Source organism: Emys orbicularis, chromosome 2 (genome assembly GCF_028017835.1).
Source record: "Emys orbicularis isolate rEmyOrb1 chromosome 2, rEmyOrb1.hap1, whole genome shotgun sequence".
In the NCBI taxonomy this organism is placed as follows: domain Eukaryota; kingdom Metazoa; phylum Chordata; order Testudines; family Emydidae; genus Emys; species Emys orbicularis.
In genome coordinates, this window is record NC_088684.1 from 123,418,164 (window position 1) to 123,441,178 (window position 23,015).

At 39.9% G+C, this 23,015-nt stretch overlaps 1 protein-coding gene across 1 annotated transcript in view; it reads left to right on the top strand.

Annotated features, from left to right (window-relative positions):
- The first annotated feature begins 2,162 nt into the window (after positions 1–2,162).
- Positions 2,163–23,015, top strand: part of VPS4B (vacuolar protein sorting 4 homolog B) — a 44,567-nt gene continuing 23,714 nt past the window's right edge. Inside the window, exons 1-7 of the mRNA XM_065398061.1 lie at positions 2,163–2,303; positions 7,983–8,094; positions 12,132–12,282; positions 14,489–14,556; positions 19,857–19,976; positions 20,516–20,672; positions 22,831–22,979. Coding sequence (XP_065254133.1) covers positions 2,280–2,303; positions 7,983–8,094; positions 12,132–12,282; positions 14,489–14,556; positions 19,857–19,976; positions 20,516–20,672; positions 22,831–22,979 — 781 coding nt within the window. The 5' untranslated portion in view covers positions 2,163–2,279. The remainder of the gene's footprint in view (positions 2,304–7,982; positions 8,095–12,131; positions 12,283–14,488; positions 14,557–19,856; positions 19,977–20,515; positions 20,673–22,830; positions 22,980–23,015) is intronic.

Genomic DNA, 23,015 nt, shown 5'->3' on the forward strand with positions numbered 1-23,015 from the left:
TCAAGCACTCTATAAATAAATACTAACCAGCAATAGTTTTTGGCATTACTATCATAAAGGTAGCAGTTAAATAAATATCTCAATAATTGGGATACTATTTGAAGACAGAAAAATTGCTTGTTGTAAAATTATACATTTGGTATTCTCAAACTTTAGAAAATCACCTAATAATTTTGTTTAAATTACTATGAGGTGGGGAGAGGGGAGCTATGAATTAACTGAACAGTTCTTGAAATACTCATTGTGACATTAATGAATGCAATTATACTAATATCAGGAAAGATAAAATATGACACTAATTTAGCACTAGTAGGTTGACGTTTCAAAACTGGTTTATAATTTGAAACTTGCTATGAGTCATTTCCTCTAATATGAGGAATACCATATTAGCTTCTATTTCATTAGTACAGCTCAGGGAAGTGACTGCTCCCAACCAAAACAGAATTCATCAAGAACTGGTTTTGTAAATAAACAGCATTAATCACTCATGGTACATACAAATCAGATGATGTGAAAGCCAGAGGCAATCCTTCCAAAAAAAATTAAAGCTTTTTTGGGGGGAAAGGAAGGAGTTTCCTTAAATCAAAACTAATAGTGCACTAGCTGCTAAACATGGGATTCTATGGCAAGAGTCTGGCAATCATAATTTAAAATTTGTATAAATTCAAATAATTTAAAAATCAGCTGTGAAACCCTTATGTTTTTACTATGTTCTCATGTGGATACAAATCCCACTGAATGTGAATGAGTTCTGCCTGAGAAAAGTTTGAGGATTCAACCTCAGGTTTTCAAATAGTATTATACTGACTCAATGCTTCATTTTTCACACCCTTTGATACTGACAATTTCTGCCCAAATTCACAGATAGACAAGGTGGATGAGGTAATATTATTTATTGGACTAGCTTCTGGTTGTATGTAAAGATCAGAGGGCTATAGATGGTGAGACCACTGAGGATGTTTTGTTTCTTGCATTTGCTCAGGAAGTAGATGTCAGTTAAGTTTTGCTTCTTTTTTCTTCATGTTGTGGCATTTCCATGGTAGATGATAAGGTTCATTATCTCCATTGTTGTATGCAGTAGTAGTGTAGCCATGTTGGATCAAGGAAACACAGAGATCAGGTGTGTGAGATAATATATTTTACTGGACCATAAAAGACATTACCTCATTCACCTTGTCTCTGCAATATGCTGGGAGCTACACGGCTATAACACTGCATAAAAATTCACAGCTGACAGCGTACTACGGAAGTACTGCCACTAAGCCACAATTCCTCTGTCATATACAGAAAAGCTTGTTTCCTTATGGGCTACTGAGACTGGGAGTTCAGAGAGGCAGGGGTCTAGCCTGGTCTCCATAGCCCAGATCCTCAAAGGTATTCAGGCACGCACTGATTTCAATGGGAGTTGGGCACCCAAATACCTGTGGGGATGTGAGCCTCTCTTAGGATTGCCAGCCTTCCAGGCATGTCCTGGAATCTCCAGGAATTAAATATTAATCTTTAATTGAAGATTATGTCATGTGATGAAACCTCCAGGAATACCTCCAAGAAAAACTGGCAACCCTAGCCTCTCTCAGTTTAGCAGGAACTTGGAGTGCAGATGGGTCAGTTTGATTACTGATCCATGAGCCTAGACAAAAGCCCCATTTAAGCACTAAGATTTCATAGCACCCACCACTGTGCTAGGCACTGTACGTCCAAACAGAAAACCCTGTGGCCAGCTTGGAAGTGGTTTACAGTCCAGTTTTAAACATCGGGTGACTGGGGGGGGGGGGGTCACAAAAGGGTCGAAAGAGCGGGACGCTCCCAGTGCCCCAGCCACGGCTGTGCATGGCGCTGTGCGTGCAAGCAGAAGGCAGTCCAGGGCCCAGGGGCCCATACCCAGGGGGCAGGTGACATATAGGGAGGGGCCATTACTAGGCCCCTTAAGCGGGGACCGTGAGGCGGCCGGCGCGCGGCCCTGATTGACAGGCAGGCAGCCGGCTCCGGCCCGCCGCACCTCGGCGCTCCCACTGCCGGCGGGGAGCGACTCATGGAACTGGCGTGGGGGAGGGGCTGCTCCTGCGCACAAGGTCCCCCCGGCCCTTCCCACCGCCTTGCCAGCCTCCGCCCAGGGAGAGGCTGCGTGACGTCACGCGCAGTCACGCGGGCGCTGGACGGAAGCGGAAGCGGAGCGGAGTCCCGGCGGCGTTTTGGACACGGAAGTAGCGCGGGGTCCGGGCAGTGGGTTCCGCAGCGGGGAGCAGCTCCAGAGACCGGACACAGCGGCGTCCCCCACCATGGCCGCGACATCCAACCTGCAGGTGGAGACAGGCGGAGCCGGGGCCCCGCCCAGAGCGTCCTGCTGCGGGGGGGGGCGGTGTTTCGGGTGGGTGAGGGGAAGCGAGGGGTTTGTCTGGGGTGGGGGGGAGAGGAAGTGGGGTGCGGCCCCTGGGTGCTGGAGCTTCCCTAGTGCGTCCGTCAAATGCCCGGGGCTCCCGGCACCCGTTGGGGCGGCTTCTGTCGTGTATCTTGAGGTTTGTCTCGAGTCGGATAAAAAGCGTGGGGTTTACTTTAAACTGTGTCGCTTTACCCAACCTCTCGTCAATCCCTACAGTTAGAAGGGGCAATTTACACTTGGTAGGTGGCCAGGGCGATCTTCATCCAGCCAACATATGTTAAAGCATCTCTTGTCCTGTCTACATTAAGACTTTAAAATACCTTGGTTTATTTGTTTTTAAAATGCACCCTCTGTCAGAGTTTAAACAAATTGTCAAAAGCAGTTATAATATGTCTGCTCTGGTTGGGGGTTTATCCCCTCTGTCCATTTTTCATTAGTGTCCTGGTTCAGTGGCTACGTACACTGATGTTCACTGTCATCTCTTACCATACTCCCAGGGTAGCACATAGGTTTATTTACCTCCTCACTTTTCAATTAAGTCTTAAGTTGTTTCTCATAACTTGTAGAAGCATATATCCCACATGCTACCATATATTTGAGATTGGAGTAGGAGAGATCTGTAATTGTTAATATCCCCTCTGCTCTGTTGGCTGCACAGTCACTTTTTTATTTTATTTATTTTTGCACTATGCTTCCTTTCTCCTTGTCTTCTCACAAAAGTAGTACTGGTATTGTTAAAGTGGTAACAAACACACTTATAACTGCTTTCATGCTAGATCAGTTATAAAGGTGGTTTTGGTTATGCATCCGAAGAAGTGGGTTGTAGCCCACGAAAGCTTATGCTCTAATAAATTTGTTAGTCTCTAAGGTGCCACAAGTACTCCTGTTATTTTTTTGGTTTAAAAAAAATCACACCTGTCACTGAAATAGTTACACTGTGACAAAACTGGCTGCAGATCAGGCCCTAGGTTCTCCCCTCCCCCACTGCCACAGACTTTTTTTTTTCCTGATTCACTATTATTTGTATTATCATAGCACTTAAGAGAATATTTTGTAGAAGCCTTCCTTGCCACAATGAAATTGATGTTCTGGACTCTCCAGCAGTCTAACATGATGTTTCTGTATTATTTTCCTGTGTTTATAAAAGGGGAGGCATAGGCCCATTGTCAGAGTTTCAGGCTAATTTAAGTGGGTTTCAGAAGTGGCCAATGAAGTGTGTAGATTTTTGTTTGTTTGATAGGAGCAGGACAGGAGTGTAACACAACCTCATCTCTGGCTGGGGATCTGCTTTAACAGATGGTCTTTTCACATACCCCCCCAGAATGGAAGATTTTGCTCATGGTTTTAATGAGACAAAGATTCAAAAATTTTCTCACACCTGGTGGCTCACCATTTAAAAGGTCTCCCTTTTGAAACAAGCTCATTTTAGTTTAATCTACCTGAAACCAAAAGGTCTTTGCTCCAGTGCCATTGAGTCAAAACCAAGCCAAACAATAAAGATACTGTGCTACTTCTCTTCAGATCCCTACTGGTGCTGCTGCTGTGTATCCGCTTTGTTTTGTCTGATATGTTAGAGAGAGCCCAAATCCTGACATGGATGTATTCACAAGAGACCAAGGACAAGTGCATACTGTATTTGAAACTGCTAGAAACAGCCTTGTTGCTGAGTTTCCATGATCAGTGTGATCGCATTGTTAGTACAGTTAGCAGAAGAAATAACTGTGTATGAGAGAACTGAATATAGTAACATTTACTGTATAGGTGTATAGTTACTCTAAGTAAATTGTTAGCGGTTCAGTGGTTACATTTTTATATTGATGTGAGCCAAATAAAATCAAATTCTAAATACTTAGAAATGTAAAATCATCCAATAATCTGTTCCCCTTCTCCATGCACAAATATAATGATAGCTGTTAGGTAATCTGGAAAGGACAAAAAAAATGCCCTTTTATACAACTTTCTAATGTTTGAAGGCCACTTCCTCCTTGTTTGTTAGGAATTCAGTCCTTGTTTGCCCTTTTTTCCTGGAAGACACTCTTGAGATACTAAGGATATGAAACTGGATTAATTGAGGCGTAATTACTGTCATTCAGACTGTTTACAACTTTTTGAGGTTTTGTACTGAAAGAGCTTCCAGTCTACAACTGAGTCCTCCAAGATAGACTTCCAGCAAATTTCTTACTGGGGGAGATATTCAAAAGCAAATCTCCCCCTTTTGTTTCTGAAGTAAAAAACACAAATAGGGAAGAAAAGTAAAAAGTGCCTGAAAAGTTTTTCATGCATAAAGAATGGCACAAAGCCATACTTCTTTCCCACTTCAAGTAACCTTTTTATAAGAGGTGAGAACCACATTCAGAATCCTTGAAATACAGAATTGTTGCTACTAAAGAGTTATGTTTACTTGAACTCTAAACTTCTGGTTATAAATATTTGGCACTGCTACATTACATCTTTTTTCCCCAGAACTAATCTCAAATCATAATGCAGGTTTTATCAGTTATTTGTATTGCAGTGGCTCAATCATGTTGGAGCCTCACCAAAGATTTTTAGTAACAGTTGACTTCGATAGTGTATCCTGAGAAATTTTTAAGCTATGAAGATAAAATTAAATTTGAGAATGGTGTGGATTCTCCATACATCTTTTCAATTAACATAAGAGATCTCTAATAAAAATTTGGAAGTGCTGGATTCTGCCTGTCACTTCTGGTTTATGTACTACAGATATATATTGAAGGTACACTGTTGACTTCCTCTATATGAGTACAACACTCAGCACAAAGGGGTTCTGACCTTGTTACCCTCTAGGTGCTACTGCAATATAAATACTAATAAAAATGCTTCTAAATTGACTGATTTCAAGTTGTATGCAGTGTTGTTGTAGCCATGTTGGTTTCAAGTTAGCTGTAGAAGTACTGTAGACAGATACTGATTGTTGCCTAGTGCAAAAATATTTTTTACTGCTAATATCTGTTCAGATGAAGACATGAATTTGCAGTTTGTTGCTGTATCTACAATTCTCTATTAGATTATTTTTTCAGCTCATTTAAAAATAAGGAGCTTTTTTTATTTTCACAACTTTTGTATTTTAATATGTTGGAAAGAATTAGGACGTCTTGTACTAGGGCACCCTAGTAGAATAGATTTTAAACTCATTCTGTATTCTGCCAAACTACATTAAAAGAAAATAAGATCCTGATCCTGAAAAGACTTATGCACATTCTTAGCTTTGCTACTGTGAATAGTCCAATTAACTTTAATAGGGACTACTCACAGTACATATAGATAAGCACATAAGTCTTTGCAGGAAAAGGGCCTAAAAGTTGCACCAGTAAGCTCTTACAGCCAAATTCTCCAAACTCTTAAATGTGAGTTAGTTTTTATTCAAGCAGGTAGTGACATTGATATTAATGGGATGACTTGTATGAATAAAGTTTATTCATGCATGTTTGTAGAATCCAGCCCTCCTTAACTTTGACATTTCTTTGGTAAGGTTGTATGTGCAACCTTGATTCTGCTCCTTATGAACATACTATCATATGCACACAGTATTTCTCAAATTATATTTTATAATTTTAAGTATGTATGTATGGCATCTTGTATAAACAACTCATGGAGTGCATTTCTGTGAAAGATCTATGAGGAAGTGAGATGGGTGGAGTCCTCCATCATTGACTGCACACCTAGCAAGAAGCATTTTACTTAGCTGTAGACAATACTGTGAATATGTAATAAACTGTCTTGCAACACATGCACAAGGGAAGCAGAGTTATGGTAGCGCATGCAACTTCAGCTTTGGCATTTCATTCCTTAAGAGCTTACCTGTGTAACTATAACATTAATTTAAAATAGACTTTTTAATTGATTTTTTGCTCTTTAAACAGGAAAAGATCTAGACCCCACTAGAATGCCTCCTAACTCATGCACCTTAAAAAGTTCATAGGAGAGTCCTTCTCCTGGATCCTCAGGAGTTGCACTCTTTCCTTTTTAGTGTGTCACTGTCACATATAGTGCAAACTCTGCAAAGTGTACATGAAATTGATGAATGGCTTGGTACACCCTTAATAGCTTAAGAGAAGAGCTTTGTCACAATCTCAGCACGTGCCAGCTTACTATTGTTTCTAATGTTGCTTTTAAAGTGTTTAACTGCAAAACCTTGAATTGTGTTCATGTGAAGTATGACTTTGCAGAACACTGAAAAGTTCTTATCAGTAAGAACTATTCTTGTCAGATTTCTTCTTCCTACCCCAGCTATGTCAGCATTAGAGCATTTTAAAAGGTTGCATTCATTCTTAATAAAAGGAAATGTTTTTCATGTTTTGAGACAAGTGAATTGTTTTAGCTCAGACTAAAAAAATAGGAATGTACTCCAATCAGATCTTAATATCAGGTTCTTAGGTCAAACTTCCTCAAGCAGCAGGCAGTTGAAAACTGATTTAGAGTAGAAATGCTTCAGTGCCTTTAACTCTGTGTCACTACTGTTCCACCTAGAATATATTGTTTAAATAAATTGGCATAATGTTTTGTTTCATTTGGTGGTTTCATTTTGTGTGTGGGGGTTATTTTTAATCACTTTTGTAATATATCCAGACTTGGGAACTCGGGTCACTTGGCTCTGTGTCCGCACTGATCTCAGCCAACTCTCACACAAAGCTTTGTGTCCTTGATATTTTCCAAGTCCACTCTGAATTCAGTCCTTCTCCCTGAGACGCCCAACAGCAGTTGCTCCAACTTAAGACCCTGGTTCCACAGTGAGCAATAAGTGCATGGAGGAGTCCTATGTGGAGCTTAGGCCATGCTCGTGTAATAAGTTACTACAATTTATATTTTAAAAGCAAACATTTGTTTGGCATACAAAAGAAAACAGCACAGAATAAAACAATAAATATCAGCTAAAACTCATTTAGACTTACCATTACAGAAAGCATAATTCTACTTAGTCACATGATATAGTTAAGCAAAATAAAAATCTTGGTAAGACCTGTATCGCCCAGCTGCTGCCAGGAGCCTTGATTTTTTTTCTCCTTAGTATGTTTTCTTTCATTTGGTAATGGAAGAGTACACTCAATTCAATGCACGATAGTTTTATTCAATCTGCAGTAGAACTGTTTTTTGGTATTATATATAAATTTAACATGTCTACTAATAATTGTACCTCTGGTATTGTTTTGGGTTAATTACTTCTTCTGGGGTTTACAAGAAGACTGGTTGCATATTATCAGTGAAGATGAGCATGAGTTCCTTTGATGAATGTGACCATCAGGTGGTCATATGTATTCAGTGAGTTTTATTTCAATACTTCTAGAAATAGGTCTCATTACCACAAAATGAAAAGAGATCCTGTTTCCTGGCAGATTAGTTACATAATATTCACAATTTAATAATATTTTAGCAATTTTTAATTATTCTATGTTCAGGGCTGTACAAGGACAGTCCCAATGAATTTATAATCAATTACCTTCAACTTGTTTGCATAGTATTGTAAAGGTGAGGCATCAACTTTCAGTGCAACAGCTTAAATTATCACTCTGATGTTGCAGTACTCTTGCATAATAGTTGTCATTTTAATCACATCACTTTTTTTTTTTTTTTTTTTGCTTTACAGAAAGCAATAGATCTTGCTAGCAAGGCAGCGCAAGAAGACAAAGCAGGAAACTATGAGGAAGCACTCCGCTTGTACCAACATGCTGTGCAGTATTTTCTCCATGTAGTTAAATGTAAGACTTGGTATATTAGCTAGCTATTTGCTGCAATTTTTTAAAAGCTACATTATATAAAATTATAGCAGTCTACCTGATAGAACCAAAATGCAAAATATTCACCATGTTAAGCATCCATAAGTATTTTGTCTAAAGATACTAAATCTCTCAAACAGTCAAATGAGAGTTGCCAGCTATACTTTTATTTAAGGGCACATATTGTGTCTCTTCCACCATGCACATGCTCGCCAATTGCTCCAATCTTGTAAATAGTCCACTTTGTTGCTATTTAGAAAGGAATCCTGCTACAAATGCAAGATTTCTTCAGAAAGTTCCAAGATGGCTGCAGTGTAGGGGGGACCAGTGGAGGGAGGGAAGGGTTAAGTATTTCCTTTTTTATGTAGGGAAAGTCAGGTGGTATCTGGAAAGCCAATCTTTGTGTAGTGACCCCACAGAAGTTACTGTCTCTTCTTGCTGGTGAAACAATTTCTCTATCAAATTCAAGCTGCTTATGCTTATCTTAAAGGTTCTGCACAAATGAACATGTGTAGCGGGGTAGGCAACCTATGGCACGCGTGCCGAAGGCGGCACGCGAGCTGATTTTCAGTGGCACTCACACTGCCCGGGTCCTGGCCACTGGTCCGGGGAGCTCTGCATTTTAATTTAATTTTAAATCATAGAATATCAGGGTTGGAAGGGACCTCAGGAGGTCATCTAGTCCAACCCCCTGCTCAAAGCAGGACCAATGAAGAAATGAAGCTTCTTAAACATTTTAAAAACCTTATTTACTTTACATAAAACAATAGTTTAGTTATATATTATAGACTTATAGAAAGAGACCTTCTAAAAACGTTAAAATGTATTACTGGCACGCGAAACCTTAAATTAGAATGAATAAATGAAGACTCGGCACACCACTTCTGAAAGGTTGCCAACCCCTGATGTGTAGTTTAGGCCGATATTTATGCTCTCATTTTTCTTCTGCTAATACCTTGTCTACAGTTCCCTTTACAGCCTTCCTTCACTGTTGTCTTCATGCTTCCTTCTCTGTTGCTTCTTATGCTTGAATTCTTGCCTTTGCCTTTGATGTGCAAGGAAATGCCTTTAAGTTAAATTCCACCTTAAAATGTGTTATTTCTGCCAAGTCTACCAATGCAAACTCACTCCACGTTAGATGTACTATTACATATACAAAAACAACACGGAGTCTGGTGGCACCTTAAAGACTAACAGATTTATTTGGGCATAAGCTTTCGTGGGTAAAAACGAGGTTTTTACCCACGAAAGCTTATGCCCAAATAAATCTGTTAGTCTTTAAGGTGCCACCAGACTCCTTGTTGTTTTTGTAGATACAGACTAACACGGCTACCCCCTGATACTTATTACATATACAATAATTTTAAAATATAAAATAACTTCCCTTTGATCATTCAGGGCAGTTTGTGTGTGGGTTTTGTTTGTCTTTTGTGTCTGTCTATAATTTATGCTCTGTGGGGCAAGAGAATGTGTCTTCTGCAATGCTGGGCACGCTTTTGGGAATTAATACATAGAGTAAAGTGTGCATGCCTCTTGTTGTGTAGCCTGAAATGCTTTTTAATAGATTAGAGAAAAGGAGGACAATAATAACTATTAATGTGCCATCTAAGGTTGACAAGGTTGGTGAGGTACAGTAACTCTTCAGTTAAAGTCGTCCTGGTTAATGTTGTTTCGTTGTTACGTTGCTGATCAATTAGGGAACATGCTTGTTTAAAGTTGTGTAATGCTCCCTTCTAATGTCGTTTGGCAGCCACCTGCTTTGTCTACTGCTTGCAGGAAGAGCAGCCCGTTGCAGCTAGCTGGTGGGGGCTTGGAACCAGGGTGGACTAGCAGCCCCCTATCAGCTCCCCCTATCAGCTCCCCGCTCCCCTAAGTTCCCTGTGCAGTAGCTGCCTGCAGTTCAGCTGTGTCTCTCCCCCCACTGCCATGTGCTGCTCCTGCCCTCTGCCTTGGAGCTGCTCCCCGAGACTCCTGCTTGCTGTGCGGGGGAGGGAAGGAAGAGGGAGGGCTAATGTCAGGGTGTCCCCCTCTCCCCTGCTCCTGCACCCCGCTTACCCCATCTTCCATAGAGCAGGGGGGACAGACCAGGAGGGAGGGAGCTTGCAGCAGCTGCCTATCAGCAAGCTGATCTAATTAACAAGGCAGTGTACTTAAGGGAAATGTGCATATCTCCCTCCATTCCTGCTGCCTTGTGTAGAGAGAGAGTTAACCCTTGAGGGCTCAGCCAATTGCTAGTTCATCATTTAGCAGTAAGGGAGATATCCCACCCTCTGACTCTTCCACTTCAACCAAACTTCACAATCATCATCACTGTGTACCAGTATTAAATTGTTTAAAACTTATTGTGTGTGTGTGTGTATCTATATCTATATAAAATATAGTCTTTTGTCTGGTGAAAAAATGTTCCCTGGAACCTAACCCACTCATGTACATTAATTCTTATGGGGAAATTGGATTCGCTTAACATCGTTTCGCTTAAAGTCGCATTTTTCAGGAACATAACTACAACGTTAAGTGAGGAGTTACTGTAATATCTTTTACTGGGCCAGCTTCTGTTGGTGAGAGACAAGCTTTCGAGCTTACACAGAGCAAAGATTGGTCAGATTTTATGCCTATCTCCTTTTCAATGTGAACAACAACTTTTTTTAAGAAACTGGAAGATTGCAGAAGGGGGCTGAGAACATACAATGTAAATAAACAAAAACCACTGCTTAACACTAGTGATCTCTTAAACTACTGCCCAGTAACATCCATTTTTTAAGCAAGCTAATCAAGAAGCTATCCATCTACCAGTATCCTTGATCCTTATCAATCAATCAGGCTTTAGGTCAAGTAATGATGCAGAGATGGCTGCCTCCTGCTGATAGCCAAGCCAGAGGCATCCATCTTAATCTTGATGGCCTTCTGATACCGTTGATCACCAAGTACTCCTGGCTTGCTTACAAGAAGCTTTGAGATGAACAGAACTACCCTGAAATGGCTTGGATCCTTTCACACCAAATCCATAATGTTGTCCTAGTCAACTGATCCTGTACTTCTAAAACCCCCACCTGTGGAATCCCACAAGGCTCAGTCACTTTCCACTATATTATTCAACATCTGTCTGAAGCTTTTGGGATAGCTGGTAGGTTAACATTAGACAATGCACAGTACAACATCTCGTGTACTTTTGCTGTTAAGAGTACCATCAACTTCAATACCTGGGTGAAATCAGCACCTGAATGAAAGCATCTTGCTACAGTTGAACCCAGGTAAAACTGAGGTGATTTTGGTAGGAAGAAGGAAGAGCTTTGAAGAACTTGCCGCCTCCTAACACTTCTCCATTATCAGATGCATTTTCCCTCCGTTCTGTCTATAACCCTGTCCTTTAATCTCAGTGCTGTTGGATAATCGTATACTTATGGGATCCAAAACACCCACAACTGGCCCTAAAGTTGCACCCCATCCTATCAGTACAAATCTGGTCATAGTGACCGCCACACTTGTGATCTGCAGGCTTGATTATTGCAGCTCATAACTAGGAGTGAAGCCACACGCTTTGAAAAAGCTCCACCTGATACAAACCACAGTAGCCCATCTGCTTAGCAACACAAATCACAATGAACATATCACCATGGAGCTCTGCTCTTTGCATTGGCTTCCCATTCAATAGAGAGTCCAGTTCAAAGTGGATCTTAAGCAAAAACCTGTTAGCTTAATCAAGTTTTCTCTCCTACAGGAGAAGGAAATAGCTGTCTTGAAATAGTTGGCTGTTGCTCAGATAATATGGTGGATATTGGCAATATAAGCATCTAAATGCCTCTTGAAGCATTCACTAAGTACATAATGGATTCTTGCAGGTCGGAGGTTTTCAGTTTACTTTTTCTTCATTGAGACTGGAGAAACTACTACACACTATTTTCTTACTTATTCTATTAAATTTAGTATTAAAATTGGGACAGAATTATGACCCTTTTCTGTTTGATTTATGTGGTATTTTGGCTTCCAGTAAAGCATAACCGTTTTTTCAATTTTTTTAGATGAAGCACAGGGTGATAAAGCAAAACAAAGTATCAGAACGAAGTGTACAGAATATCTGGACAGAGCAGAAAAACTGAAGGAGTATTTGAAAAAGAAAGAGAAAGCTCCAGCAAAGCCAGTGAAAGAGTCTGGTCCATCTGATGAAAAAGGGTATGTTTTTTTGGAGACGGTAAAGCAAAATGCAATATTTTTCATGTTCCAAACTCAGCTGAAACGAAAGTTAAATATTTGAAAGAACATTTTAAGTAAGTTTAATGCGTGTAAAATGTATCAGATGAGCAATACTGAAGTACAATAACTAACCAAACAATATGGACAGCATGCATACTAATACTACAAGCTTTCCTATGTTTCTTTACCAATATGCCTTAGCCCTACCATGGAAGATCCACTTGCAGTAACTCTCATGCAAGTAAATTAACTCATGTCTAGCAGGTCATTAGCCTTTCTGCTGGATGACAACTGTGGTGGCCTATGACATGGACACCTACCTACTTAAAATCTAGATCTTCAGAGCACCAGTGACTAGATTTAAACCACTGATAACTTGGGCCAGTTTTGAACATGTGCTCGAGAGGTCGAAGCTCTATATCACGTTCCCAATCCATTGCACCATCTAGACATATTTCTATTCACCCAATTCTTGTTATTGGCAACAGTATTTGTTGGATATCTAGATAATTACAATTATACCTAATATTTTATTTCTTCGTTGAATCTTAAAACTGCAGTAAAATTTAAGTGATTTGCAGGAAAAACTCCTCGTTTGTGGCTTGTAATCGATCTGTAGAGCGGGTTTAAAGTTGTACTTGACTCAGATTGGTAACTAAATTCAGTTTGCACATTGCAGTATATCACATGTGAAAATCAGTTACTGTCACTTCTCCCATATCAGAATCCAAGGATCCTTATTATTTCTGCAGAAGTTGATGGCCTCAGGGGACCCTAATGCAGCAGACAGTGTAGTGCTCTGCTTCAGATGCCTAATGTTTTCAATACTTGCAGGGAAAAAAATGTCTCCTGAACTCTGATGGTAAGGAGGAGGAACTAATCTTATTTTCAGTGTTATTTTTTAAGTCTTCTAAATGGACTGATACTATGTTCAGTTATTAAACTGTTTGCAAGAGAGACAAGGTGCGTGAGGTAATATCTTTTATTGGACCAACTTCTGTTGATGAGAGAGACAAGCCTTCCAGCCACACAGATCTCTTCTTCAGGTTTGGGCATCACAGCTAAATGCAAGGTGGAACAGATTGTTTAGCATAAGTAGTTAGCACATGTTCTAAGGGACCATTTTAGGTAGAGTAGCCCATTAACATCTCACAGTCATAGGACAAAAAGAGGGATTAGTGGGTTACAGATTGTTGTAATTAGCCATAAATCCAGTGTCTCTGTTCTGTCCATGATTTTTGGTGTCTAGCAGTGTTATGAATTTAAGCTCCCAGGCTTGTCTTTTGAAAATGTGCAGGTTTCCTTTGAGAATGAGGACTGATAGGTTAGACCTAGTGATTGCTTTGTTCGCTACAACTATACTGCATACAGTTTGTTGCCAAGCTTTCTAGTTTGCTTTTTCAGTGAATGTAGCTTGTCCCTGAAACTCAATACACACATGCCAGAACCCTTTCTAGCTATAGTACTGGTCAGTTGAGCAACAGTTGGTTTGGGATTTTTTTTATTTTGTAAAAGCTCAGAGCTGCACCATGTTCCACATGCTTATTAGGATGGCTGTAAGGTTATGCATATGGCATGCCCTCTATGCTGCATTTTCACAAACCATGGATTTCCCTTACGTCTTCTCTTAATTCTTCTGCCAGAGCAGCATAAAGAGGAACATAGCACTAGCTGGATCTGACCAGTAACTCCAGTTGCTGCTCCAAATATATAGAGGATTGCTTAGATCTGCCTGCACTGAAAAAAGGACAATTGTACCTGTAATAAATCTAATTAAAAACAGTAAAAGTGGAATTTAGGCCATAAATATTTTCTAAAAATCATGGAAACATTAAAAACTCCATAGGAAAACTTATTAAAACATACTTCATTACAATTGTCAAAAATATTTTAAAGAAGAAATCACATTTTATATGAAGCTTAGAATGACACTTCTTGGCTTTATATTTTTGTCATGTGATTTTTAAAAATAAAATGACCTCATTCAACAGGGCTGTTGGGCCCTCAAAGAATCGACAGAATTCTGTTATAAAACGTAAAAAACACATTTCCCTGAATATCTCTACCAAAATGATGGAAGGTGTGAGGTAGACTATAGTTTCCATTTACAAAATTGTTTGTCTTGTTGTGTAAGACAGGTGGCTTTCTTTGTAGTTGAACATCTTATTACTTGTGTCTGAATTAGGACTGACAGTGATGGGGAAGGAGAGTCTGATGATCCTGAAAAAAAGAAACTGCAGAATCAACTTCAAGGTAGTTCTGAAACTTTTTTTTTTAAAGAAATCATTGTATCAAGTGACTTGTTAACCAACAGATCAAAATTGCCTTTTTTTTTTTGGTCTACAAAAGAGCTGTGGATTGACTTGCCACAGAGTATTTAAATACATAGAAATTCCTCTATAAACTAATCTTTGGGATAGTCTGGATTTTATTAAATTGTGTATCGTAATCCCTGTCTACGTCGATCCCCATTCTAACATGCGACGGAATTACTGCATGCACCCGGAGAGAACACTGATCCAAAGGGGAAAAGCTCCTTGAGGCCAAACGAATATTTATAGTTTTATCATTAGTACCTAGAGACTCAGGTCATGGTAGACATTGCACAAGCACTTAGTATGAGACAGTCCCTGCCCCAACAAGTTTATAATCTAAATAGATAAAGGATAGCTGAAAGACTTAATTTACTGATCCTAGATCTTTCTGATCACTAATAGTTTTCCCCCAGCCACTTAGTCCATGCTCCCCACCACAAGGGGAGATGTTTTGATTTTTGTTTGGCCAGAATATATCCTCTACTTCTCTTTTCCTTCCTGTTCGAGTTTCCCTTGCTTCTCAAACTTTTATGTAAAGGACAGTGTTTTACCTATGTATTTCTTGGTGTTTGTTCAGCTAATAGTCCCGTTGTTGACACTCTTCTCTCCCTTTCTCTTGGCATGCTCTGCCCACTGCCCATCTGGGAGGGGAGGGGATAGTGATTTGGGGTTTCTCCTCTTATCTCAGCACATCATTCTTGATTGGCTGAGATGAGTCTTCTATGTTTTGAAATCGAGCTTGAAGTCAGTGATTCAATGTAGCAGAAAACAATAGCTTTGTACACAGTGGAAAAATGATTTGGCTTTTCTGTGTAGCTGATTTAGAGAATTCCAGCTGAATTTTTTATTATTGAAGAAATTCATTGGCAGAGAAATTTTAATGTTAAAGAACCAGTGACCTTGACACTGATCTTCCCTAATCCACATATTTTGTCATGTTCTGATCATCACTTTAGCATTCAGATTTCCTGTAATCAATGTGTCATCAGCTGACTGTAGCATTCTTCAGGGTTTTTATTGTTGTGTAGTATAGCTGTTGGTCAGATTTAATAATGTAGTCTGCCCCAAAGGATCTTTGTGTATTGATTATAGGCTTTCCATTCATACGTACTACTAAATCTCTGTCTGTGTTTATATAACCACTGGTAGTCTGTTGTGATTCAAGGCACTTATAATAATCTGAAGTTGAACATTCAGTATGCTGTTTGATATTTCTTTGGCCCAGGATGGTATGAAGAGCACCCAGGGCATTTTGAATATGGAAAAAAAAATACATGTGGGTAATGATTGTTTCAAAGTTTAAGATTATATTTTTCCATGCTGACGTGAGTAGTGATTCTCTTTGAAGGGTTTAATCCATTTTGGTCATTCAAGACTGTAATGCACTGTGTGGTACTATCATTGTGACCAAATCAGAGAGATTTGTTTCTAAATGGCTTAGTGAATCTTGTAAAACTATGATCCATGACTACTTATTAATCTTTCCATATACCCCAGGCCTATTTTACCTTTTAGCAGCGCAACTCTTTTAAATGTGCTGAGTAGGTTTAATATAATCTCATCCATTGCGGTGCTAGACCCCTCTGATCTCCCTCCCCCCCCCCCTTTTTTCCCCCCAACAGTGTTTAAAACACTTTAAGCACTCAGTTCACAATGGAATAGTCTAGCACAGACTTCATTTTAATTCCTGGCAGTTGGCCTCTTGGTCCATTTATGCAGTTTTTGTTTCTTCTTCTCCTGTATAGTTGTTATGCTGTGGAAGAATTTATACTCTGAGGCAGGTGAAAACTAAGAGATTCTGAGGGTCCCAAACATGTAAGAAGGACCCTGTCAAGGCTGTATCCCCACTTTGAACTTTAGGGTACAAATGTAGGGGCCTGCATGAGGACTTCTAAGCTTAACTACCAGCTTAGTTCTGGTCCGCTGCCACCATTCCCTACCCTGGGAAGCTTTTAGAAACTTTTCACCAATTTCCTGGTGAATACAGATCCAAACTCCTTGGATCTTAAAACAAGGAGAAATTGACCCTTCCCCCCTCCTTCCTTCCACCAACTCCTGGTGAATACAGATCCAAACCCCCTTGGATCTCAAGACAAGGAGAAATCAATCAGGTTCTTAAAAAGAAGGCTTTTAATTAAAGAAAAAGGTAAAAATCATCTCTGTAAAATCAGTATGGAAAATAACTTTACAGGGTAATCAAACTTAAAGAGCTCAAAGGACCCCCCTCTGTCTTAGGTTCAAAGTATAGCAAACAAAGATAAACACTCTAGTAAAAGGTACATTTACAAGTTGAGAAAATAAAGTAAAACTAAGACGCCTTGCCTGGCTTTTTACTTACAAGTTTGAAATAAGAGAGACTTGTTTAGAAAGATGGGGAGAACCTGGATTGATGTCTGGTCCCTCTCAGTCCCAAGAGCGAACAACCCCTTAAAACAAAGAGCACACACAAAAGCCTTTCCCCCCCCCCCCCCAAGATTTGAAAGTATCTTGTCCCCTTATTGGCCCTTTGGGTCAGGTGTCAGCCAGGTTACCTGAGCTTCTTAACCCTTTACAGGTAAAAGGATTTTGGAGTCTCTGGCCAGGAGGGATTTTAGTACTGTACACAGGAGAGCTGTTACCCTTCCCTTTATAGTTATGACAGACCCATAGAGTTTCAAGGCAGGTCAGGTCTGTGAAATTCCTGAGCTTGGTTAGAAAAACTAGAAGAAGCTCTTCTGAGCAGTCTTTTGTTCTGTGGGAACTCTAGATTTGTCTGCTCTTAAGTTGTGATCTGGAGGTGGGAGTACTGCCACCAGGGATTCTTGCAAGAGCTTCCAGATTGTGCCCTTGTGGAGCACGTAGACATGAAGAGCTTGAACTGCCCCTCTTTCCTGTGGAAATGCTTGAACTCTGAGAGGCCTGGCACTGCTGTATGGTGTTTTGGGAGACCATTTTTTTCCTTTTTGAAATAGCTTTATTTGCTTGCACCTCTTTTTCTTATAGTAGGATATCTTATTTTCCTGCAAATGGGAAGCTCTGATTCCTAGCTTTATTTCATGTAAGGTTTTCAGCAGCAGTGGACAATTGTTTACCTTGGGAGTTTTCTGCAGCTGTCTTTTTACTGTTCTCTTGTGGCTGTTTGTCCTTGACTGTTTTTGCACAATCTACTTCACAGAAAGTCTGGATATTCTTCCAGATCAAATTGATCCCCAAAAGTGTCTGCTACAGCAACTGCTCTGAATAGCTTTGTCTTTCATTGATGAGAATTTCATATGCTTGATACTTCCAAATCTCTAACACCTTTTGTGGAAAAGGTGTATCCCTCTGCCATCTCTCACAAGGTGGAATCCTCTATATCCTTTTTGTTCCATAAAGCTACCCTTTCAGCTGTAGTGTTTATTTTTCCTATTGAACCTGCAGATTGGAAAACTGAAGTGGCTGTTTGAGACTCTTTACGACAGCTATCAGGTCCTTCATACTTCCATTTACTCGGTCTTCTTGGTAAAAATTCTTTTTAGAAGGATCTCAGGAACCTTTTGAAATATATTCCCCAGGAGTTCTCCTTAGGCAAAATATTTTGCCTATCTTGTGACCCTGCTCTGGATAAGTTGAGCCTCTTTGCCAGAGATGTCAGTTATTAATGAAAAAAATAGGAAAACTAATATAACTTCCAAATCCAGTGTTGTTAGATTACTCTTCAATGATGCACAATTATTTGGAGCTGCCCTACATAAAGATGTTTATGAATCTAAGAAGACTTTCTCTTTCGTGGTTTTTCTGTTTGCTTTTTGAGCTTAAACGTCAAATCCTCTCACCTAAAAGATTTTTCAGCTGTATAGTTTCAAGAGCTACTTTACCCAATTTACAACCAAGTATCATGCTCTTTTAGTACCTTTTACATTCAGATCCAATCCCATTTATAATATCATTATGGAACAGAGGTTTTATTTATATTTTAAAATTTTGAGAGAAAATGACTGCAGGATGTTTGAGATTGCTGTCTGGGGTTTATTAGTATTTTATACCCTTGCCCACTGATGATGGAGTTTCAGTTCCAGCCCACATGAATGTAATTATTTCAAGAAACTGGATATCTCAAACAGACACTTCTGTGTTGACTCACCTGTTATTTTGTGGGAGTCAACACAAGTCTTGTGTTTTGAGGATTCTTTTCAATTGTTTTGTTGCTCCAAAAATCTGTGGACTTGAGACCTATTTCAGATTTTATGGTTTTCACCAAACTAACAAAAGAACCCAGTTAGTTCACACCATTGTCTAGGCCATTTCTCTAAACTCTTATCTTGACTCTTGGGTATCCTTCAAATTGCTAATCTTCATGTTCACCACCGACCAGTGTTGCCACAGGCATTTCCTGTTAGCTTTGCTCTCTTATCTATGTTAGTTAATGTTGGCCTTTGGGATTTCCCTAATCCTGTGGATATTTACCAGGATCCAAGATGTAATAGCAATATGATTTAGCAAATCTGGGCATTGTCATCAATATACAGACTGGCTGGTAGCAGTGAATTTCAGTCTTTAGGTCACCTAAGTGGAAAAGCCCCACTTAAAGGCCTTTGGGACTCACTGTTTCCTGATCAATCCAGTCCATTTAATCCTTCGAGAGAGGGAGAAAAAATCATCTTTTTTTATAGTCTAGGCAAGGCCCCAATATGCTCTTACATACGTAGACCTCAAAGTGCTTTACAAAGGAGGCTTTATTCACATCTTACAGATGAGAACGCTGAGGCCCAGAGAGGTGAAGTAACTTGCCCACAGTCACCCAGTAGACCAATGGCACAGCCAGGAATAAAACCCATGTCTGAGTCATCCCAGTTAAGTGCTCTGTCCCCTGGGCCACACTGCTTTACATAAGGGCTAGCCATTTTATTTTAAATAGAAGCTTAAATTCTGCGGAAACTACCTGGGCTGATTTAGAGGACTATGGCAGGCAATGCCTATTTACACACAACCAAATGATGTTAAAGAGCAGTGTTCTGTCCCTAGGAAACTGGCACTTGCTGGCCAATTCCTGGTCTAACTCTAGTTAGCCACAACAGAACTTGAACCCTGCTTAAGTATTGTGGTTAAACATTGCTGAAATCTGTACATGCTGCAGTCTGTTCATGGAAGCCATGCTGGAATTGACGAGCAGCAGTTCATATGTGAACAGGATCCAAGATTTTAATTCTTGTTTATGACAGCAGAGGCTCTTTGGAAAGGAATGTACCTTCCTAGTTTATCTGATCTCTTATTTTATAGGTGCCATTGTTATGGAGCGACCAAATATAAAGTGGAGTGATGTTGCTGGTCTTGAAGGAGCCAAAGAAGCACTTAAAGAGGCAGTGATATTGCCCATTAAATTTCCTCATCTATTTACAGGTGAAATAAATTAAATATACATTCTTGGTCCTAATGGTTGCAGTTTGGGGGAGAGGTGTGGCTGGCGAGGTGTGAGAAGTGTTTTACACTGTCATCATGGTGATATATGTCTAGCTGCCCTCTAAGAGTTTCTGTTCCATAGTCCGGTGGGTTGTATATGCTGAGATGGTGGGAGCAGTTGGGGGAATTGTATTGGGAGAAAGGAGAGGTTGGTTCAAGAACAACTCATCTCACAGGATAACTTTAAATACAGTGATATTATAAGCTGCATTTCTATTACACATTTGTTAACGTTGGAAAACTGATGATTGGTATCGTTTATTAATAAAGCGACAAGTTATATATGAATCTAAATGATGTAAATACAACAGATACTAACTTCTTTCAACTGCAAAAGTGAATAAATATATAAAGAATTTCACAAGCTTGGATGAGGGTTCATTTTTCTACCAAGTTCTATACCAAACTGATCCTTGTATCAAAATTCTTCAGGCAAGTCCTTTTCTTTTTATTTTATTTTATATATATAACTCTCTTAGGAAAGAGAACACCTTGGAGAGGAATTCTTCTGTTTGGGCCACCAGGAACAGGAAAATCTTACTTGGCAAAAGCTGTGGCAACAGAGGCCAACAACTCTACATTCTTCTCAATATCTTCCTCTGACCTTGTCTCAAAATGGTTAGGAGAGAGTGAAAAGTAAGTAGCTCAGTTGATTTTTTTTTTTTTTTTTTTTTTTTAATACTAAATGGTTTTATTGGGTTCTGAAACACTTCAATCTACTGTCAGCCGAGGTTCAAGAATGTAATCACTACTATTTTCTTTTTTCAAATAATTGCACAACTTCATGATGCTTTCAAAAGTAGGTAAAATTTGAGGTAGTTTGTATACTAGAGCTGGCCCGAAACTCATAATTTCAGGTTTTTGAAAAATTTCAGTGTTTTGAAATTTCCCATGAATGGGGAATTAAAAAAAAAATGTTGCTTTGGAAATGTCAAAACGTAGTGTTTTTGTAATGAAATATTTTTTCCCAGAGATCACTGGCAGCTCCCGAGTGAACAGACATCATTCTTGTCCAGTTCGCTCTGGAGCTGTTGGGGATTACAGGATCGGCAGCTCCTGGGCAGCCTGACTTCACAGCCTGGGGAGCCAGATGCCCCGAGAGTCTTCCAGGCTCTTGGCTCAGCGGCAGGGAACCTGGTAGCCCTGAGAGCACTGGCTCGAGCCATGGCTCTCAGAGCTTCCAGGCTCCATGCTACAGGGCTGAGCCCTAATTAGAGCCAGGGGTCCCCAGGCGGGGGGGCAGTCCACATGATGGGGCTGCAGACTCAAACCCAGCAGTCTGCCAGTCAGGTTCTTGCCAGTCATTTGATGAAAGTTTTGTAAAAACCCAAACTTTTCCTGAAACATCTCAGGTTCACAAACCAGCACTTTTCTTGGAAAATTTCTGGCAGGCTGTATTATATATGTCTCATTAAAATAAACCGAAAAAGGACAGGAAACTTAGTTTCTTCCCCACATCAACCTTGACTCTCTTCTACAGCTGTGCATGAAAAGAGGGTCTTCACTATATGTGGTCCTTGGTGTGGATCCTTTATTATGAGGATCATTTTTCTCCCTCCTGTCTTGTAACAAAACTTGGGCGATTTATTAAAAGTGACCTTCAAAGGAGAAAAATGGTAAATATTGGCCAACTATTTTTGCTTCTTAAAGGTGTACACCCCCAGCCCTGAGCCCCCTCCTGCACGCCAAACCCTTCATCCCCAGCCCCACACTGGAGCTGGACCTGCTGCTGGCCGCTTTGGGGGGTGCACTTTAAATATTCCTGTAATTCATATCCGTTGAGTCAGGGTTACTGGTGGCGATGGAAAAGCAGGAAAGATATAAAAACCCCAGGTTGACTTTTATTTGGCAATTAGAAAACACCATTTTTTCACTTGTAAACGGAACAAATTTGAGAGACAGACCTGGTATTTGACACCATTTTTAGTCACTTTTCAGAGCTTTACCTGAGGCCTGGTCCACACTAACCCCCCACTTCGAACTAAGGTACGCAAATTCAGCTACGTTAATAACGTAGCTGAATTCGAAGTACCTTAGTTCGAACTTACCGTGGGTCCAGACGCTGCAGGCAGGCTCCCCCGTCGATGCCGCGTACTCCTCTCGCCGAGCTGGAGTACCGGCGTCGACGGCAAGCACTTCCGGGATCGATCCCGGATCGATTTATCATGTCTAGACAAGAGGCGATAAATCGATCCCAGAAGATCGATCGCTTACATCCGGACCAGGAAGTAAGTATAGACGTACCCTAAGATTTCTCTGTTTTAAATTATTGGCATCAACTTTTATATTAATCAAATTTTTTCCTGAACAAATAAATATGAAAATGTGTAATATCTCAGGCATATCAACCCTTCTGGCTACTTCCTTCACCTAAAGAGAATTAATGTGCTACCAGACACAGAAGTCATTATTCAGTTTTACTCTTTCAAAGTCTCTTGAGTTGGTTAGATTACATTTAATATGTAACAGAACAATAAATTTGTTTCTTCATGTGTTCTGCCCAGCTTGTAAAGGACCAAAAGCAAACATAAACAGATCTTTCACTAGCTAGAACATGTCTGAAGCACTATACTTTATAGTCCTCATTTCCCTCCAGCATTGCCAGATGACTTTGATTAGAGTGAAGCATCATTTACAGAGCTAAAGAACTTTGCCTCTTGAGGATCCTCAACTGCTTACTTAAAATCATGATTATGAACCTTGATTCCTTATCCTGTGGTAAGCTTGATATGATGCAGTACAATAATATCGACTTGCTGTCTTCTCATGGAAGATAACTTAATTTTTTTTCTAGATTAGTGAAAAACTTATTCCAGCTTGCCAGAGAAAACAAACCTTCTATTATCTTCATTGATGAGATAGATTCTCTGTGTGGATCAAGAAGTGAGAATGAAAGTGAGGCTGCTAGACGAATTAAAACAGAATTCCTAGTTCAGATGCAAGGTAAGATTAATGGCTTTAAGGAACAGTTAATTAAAG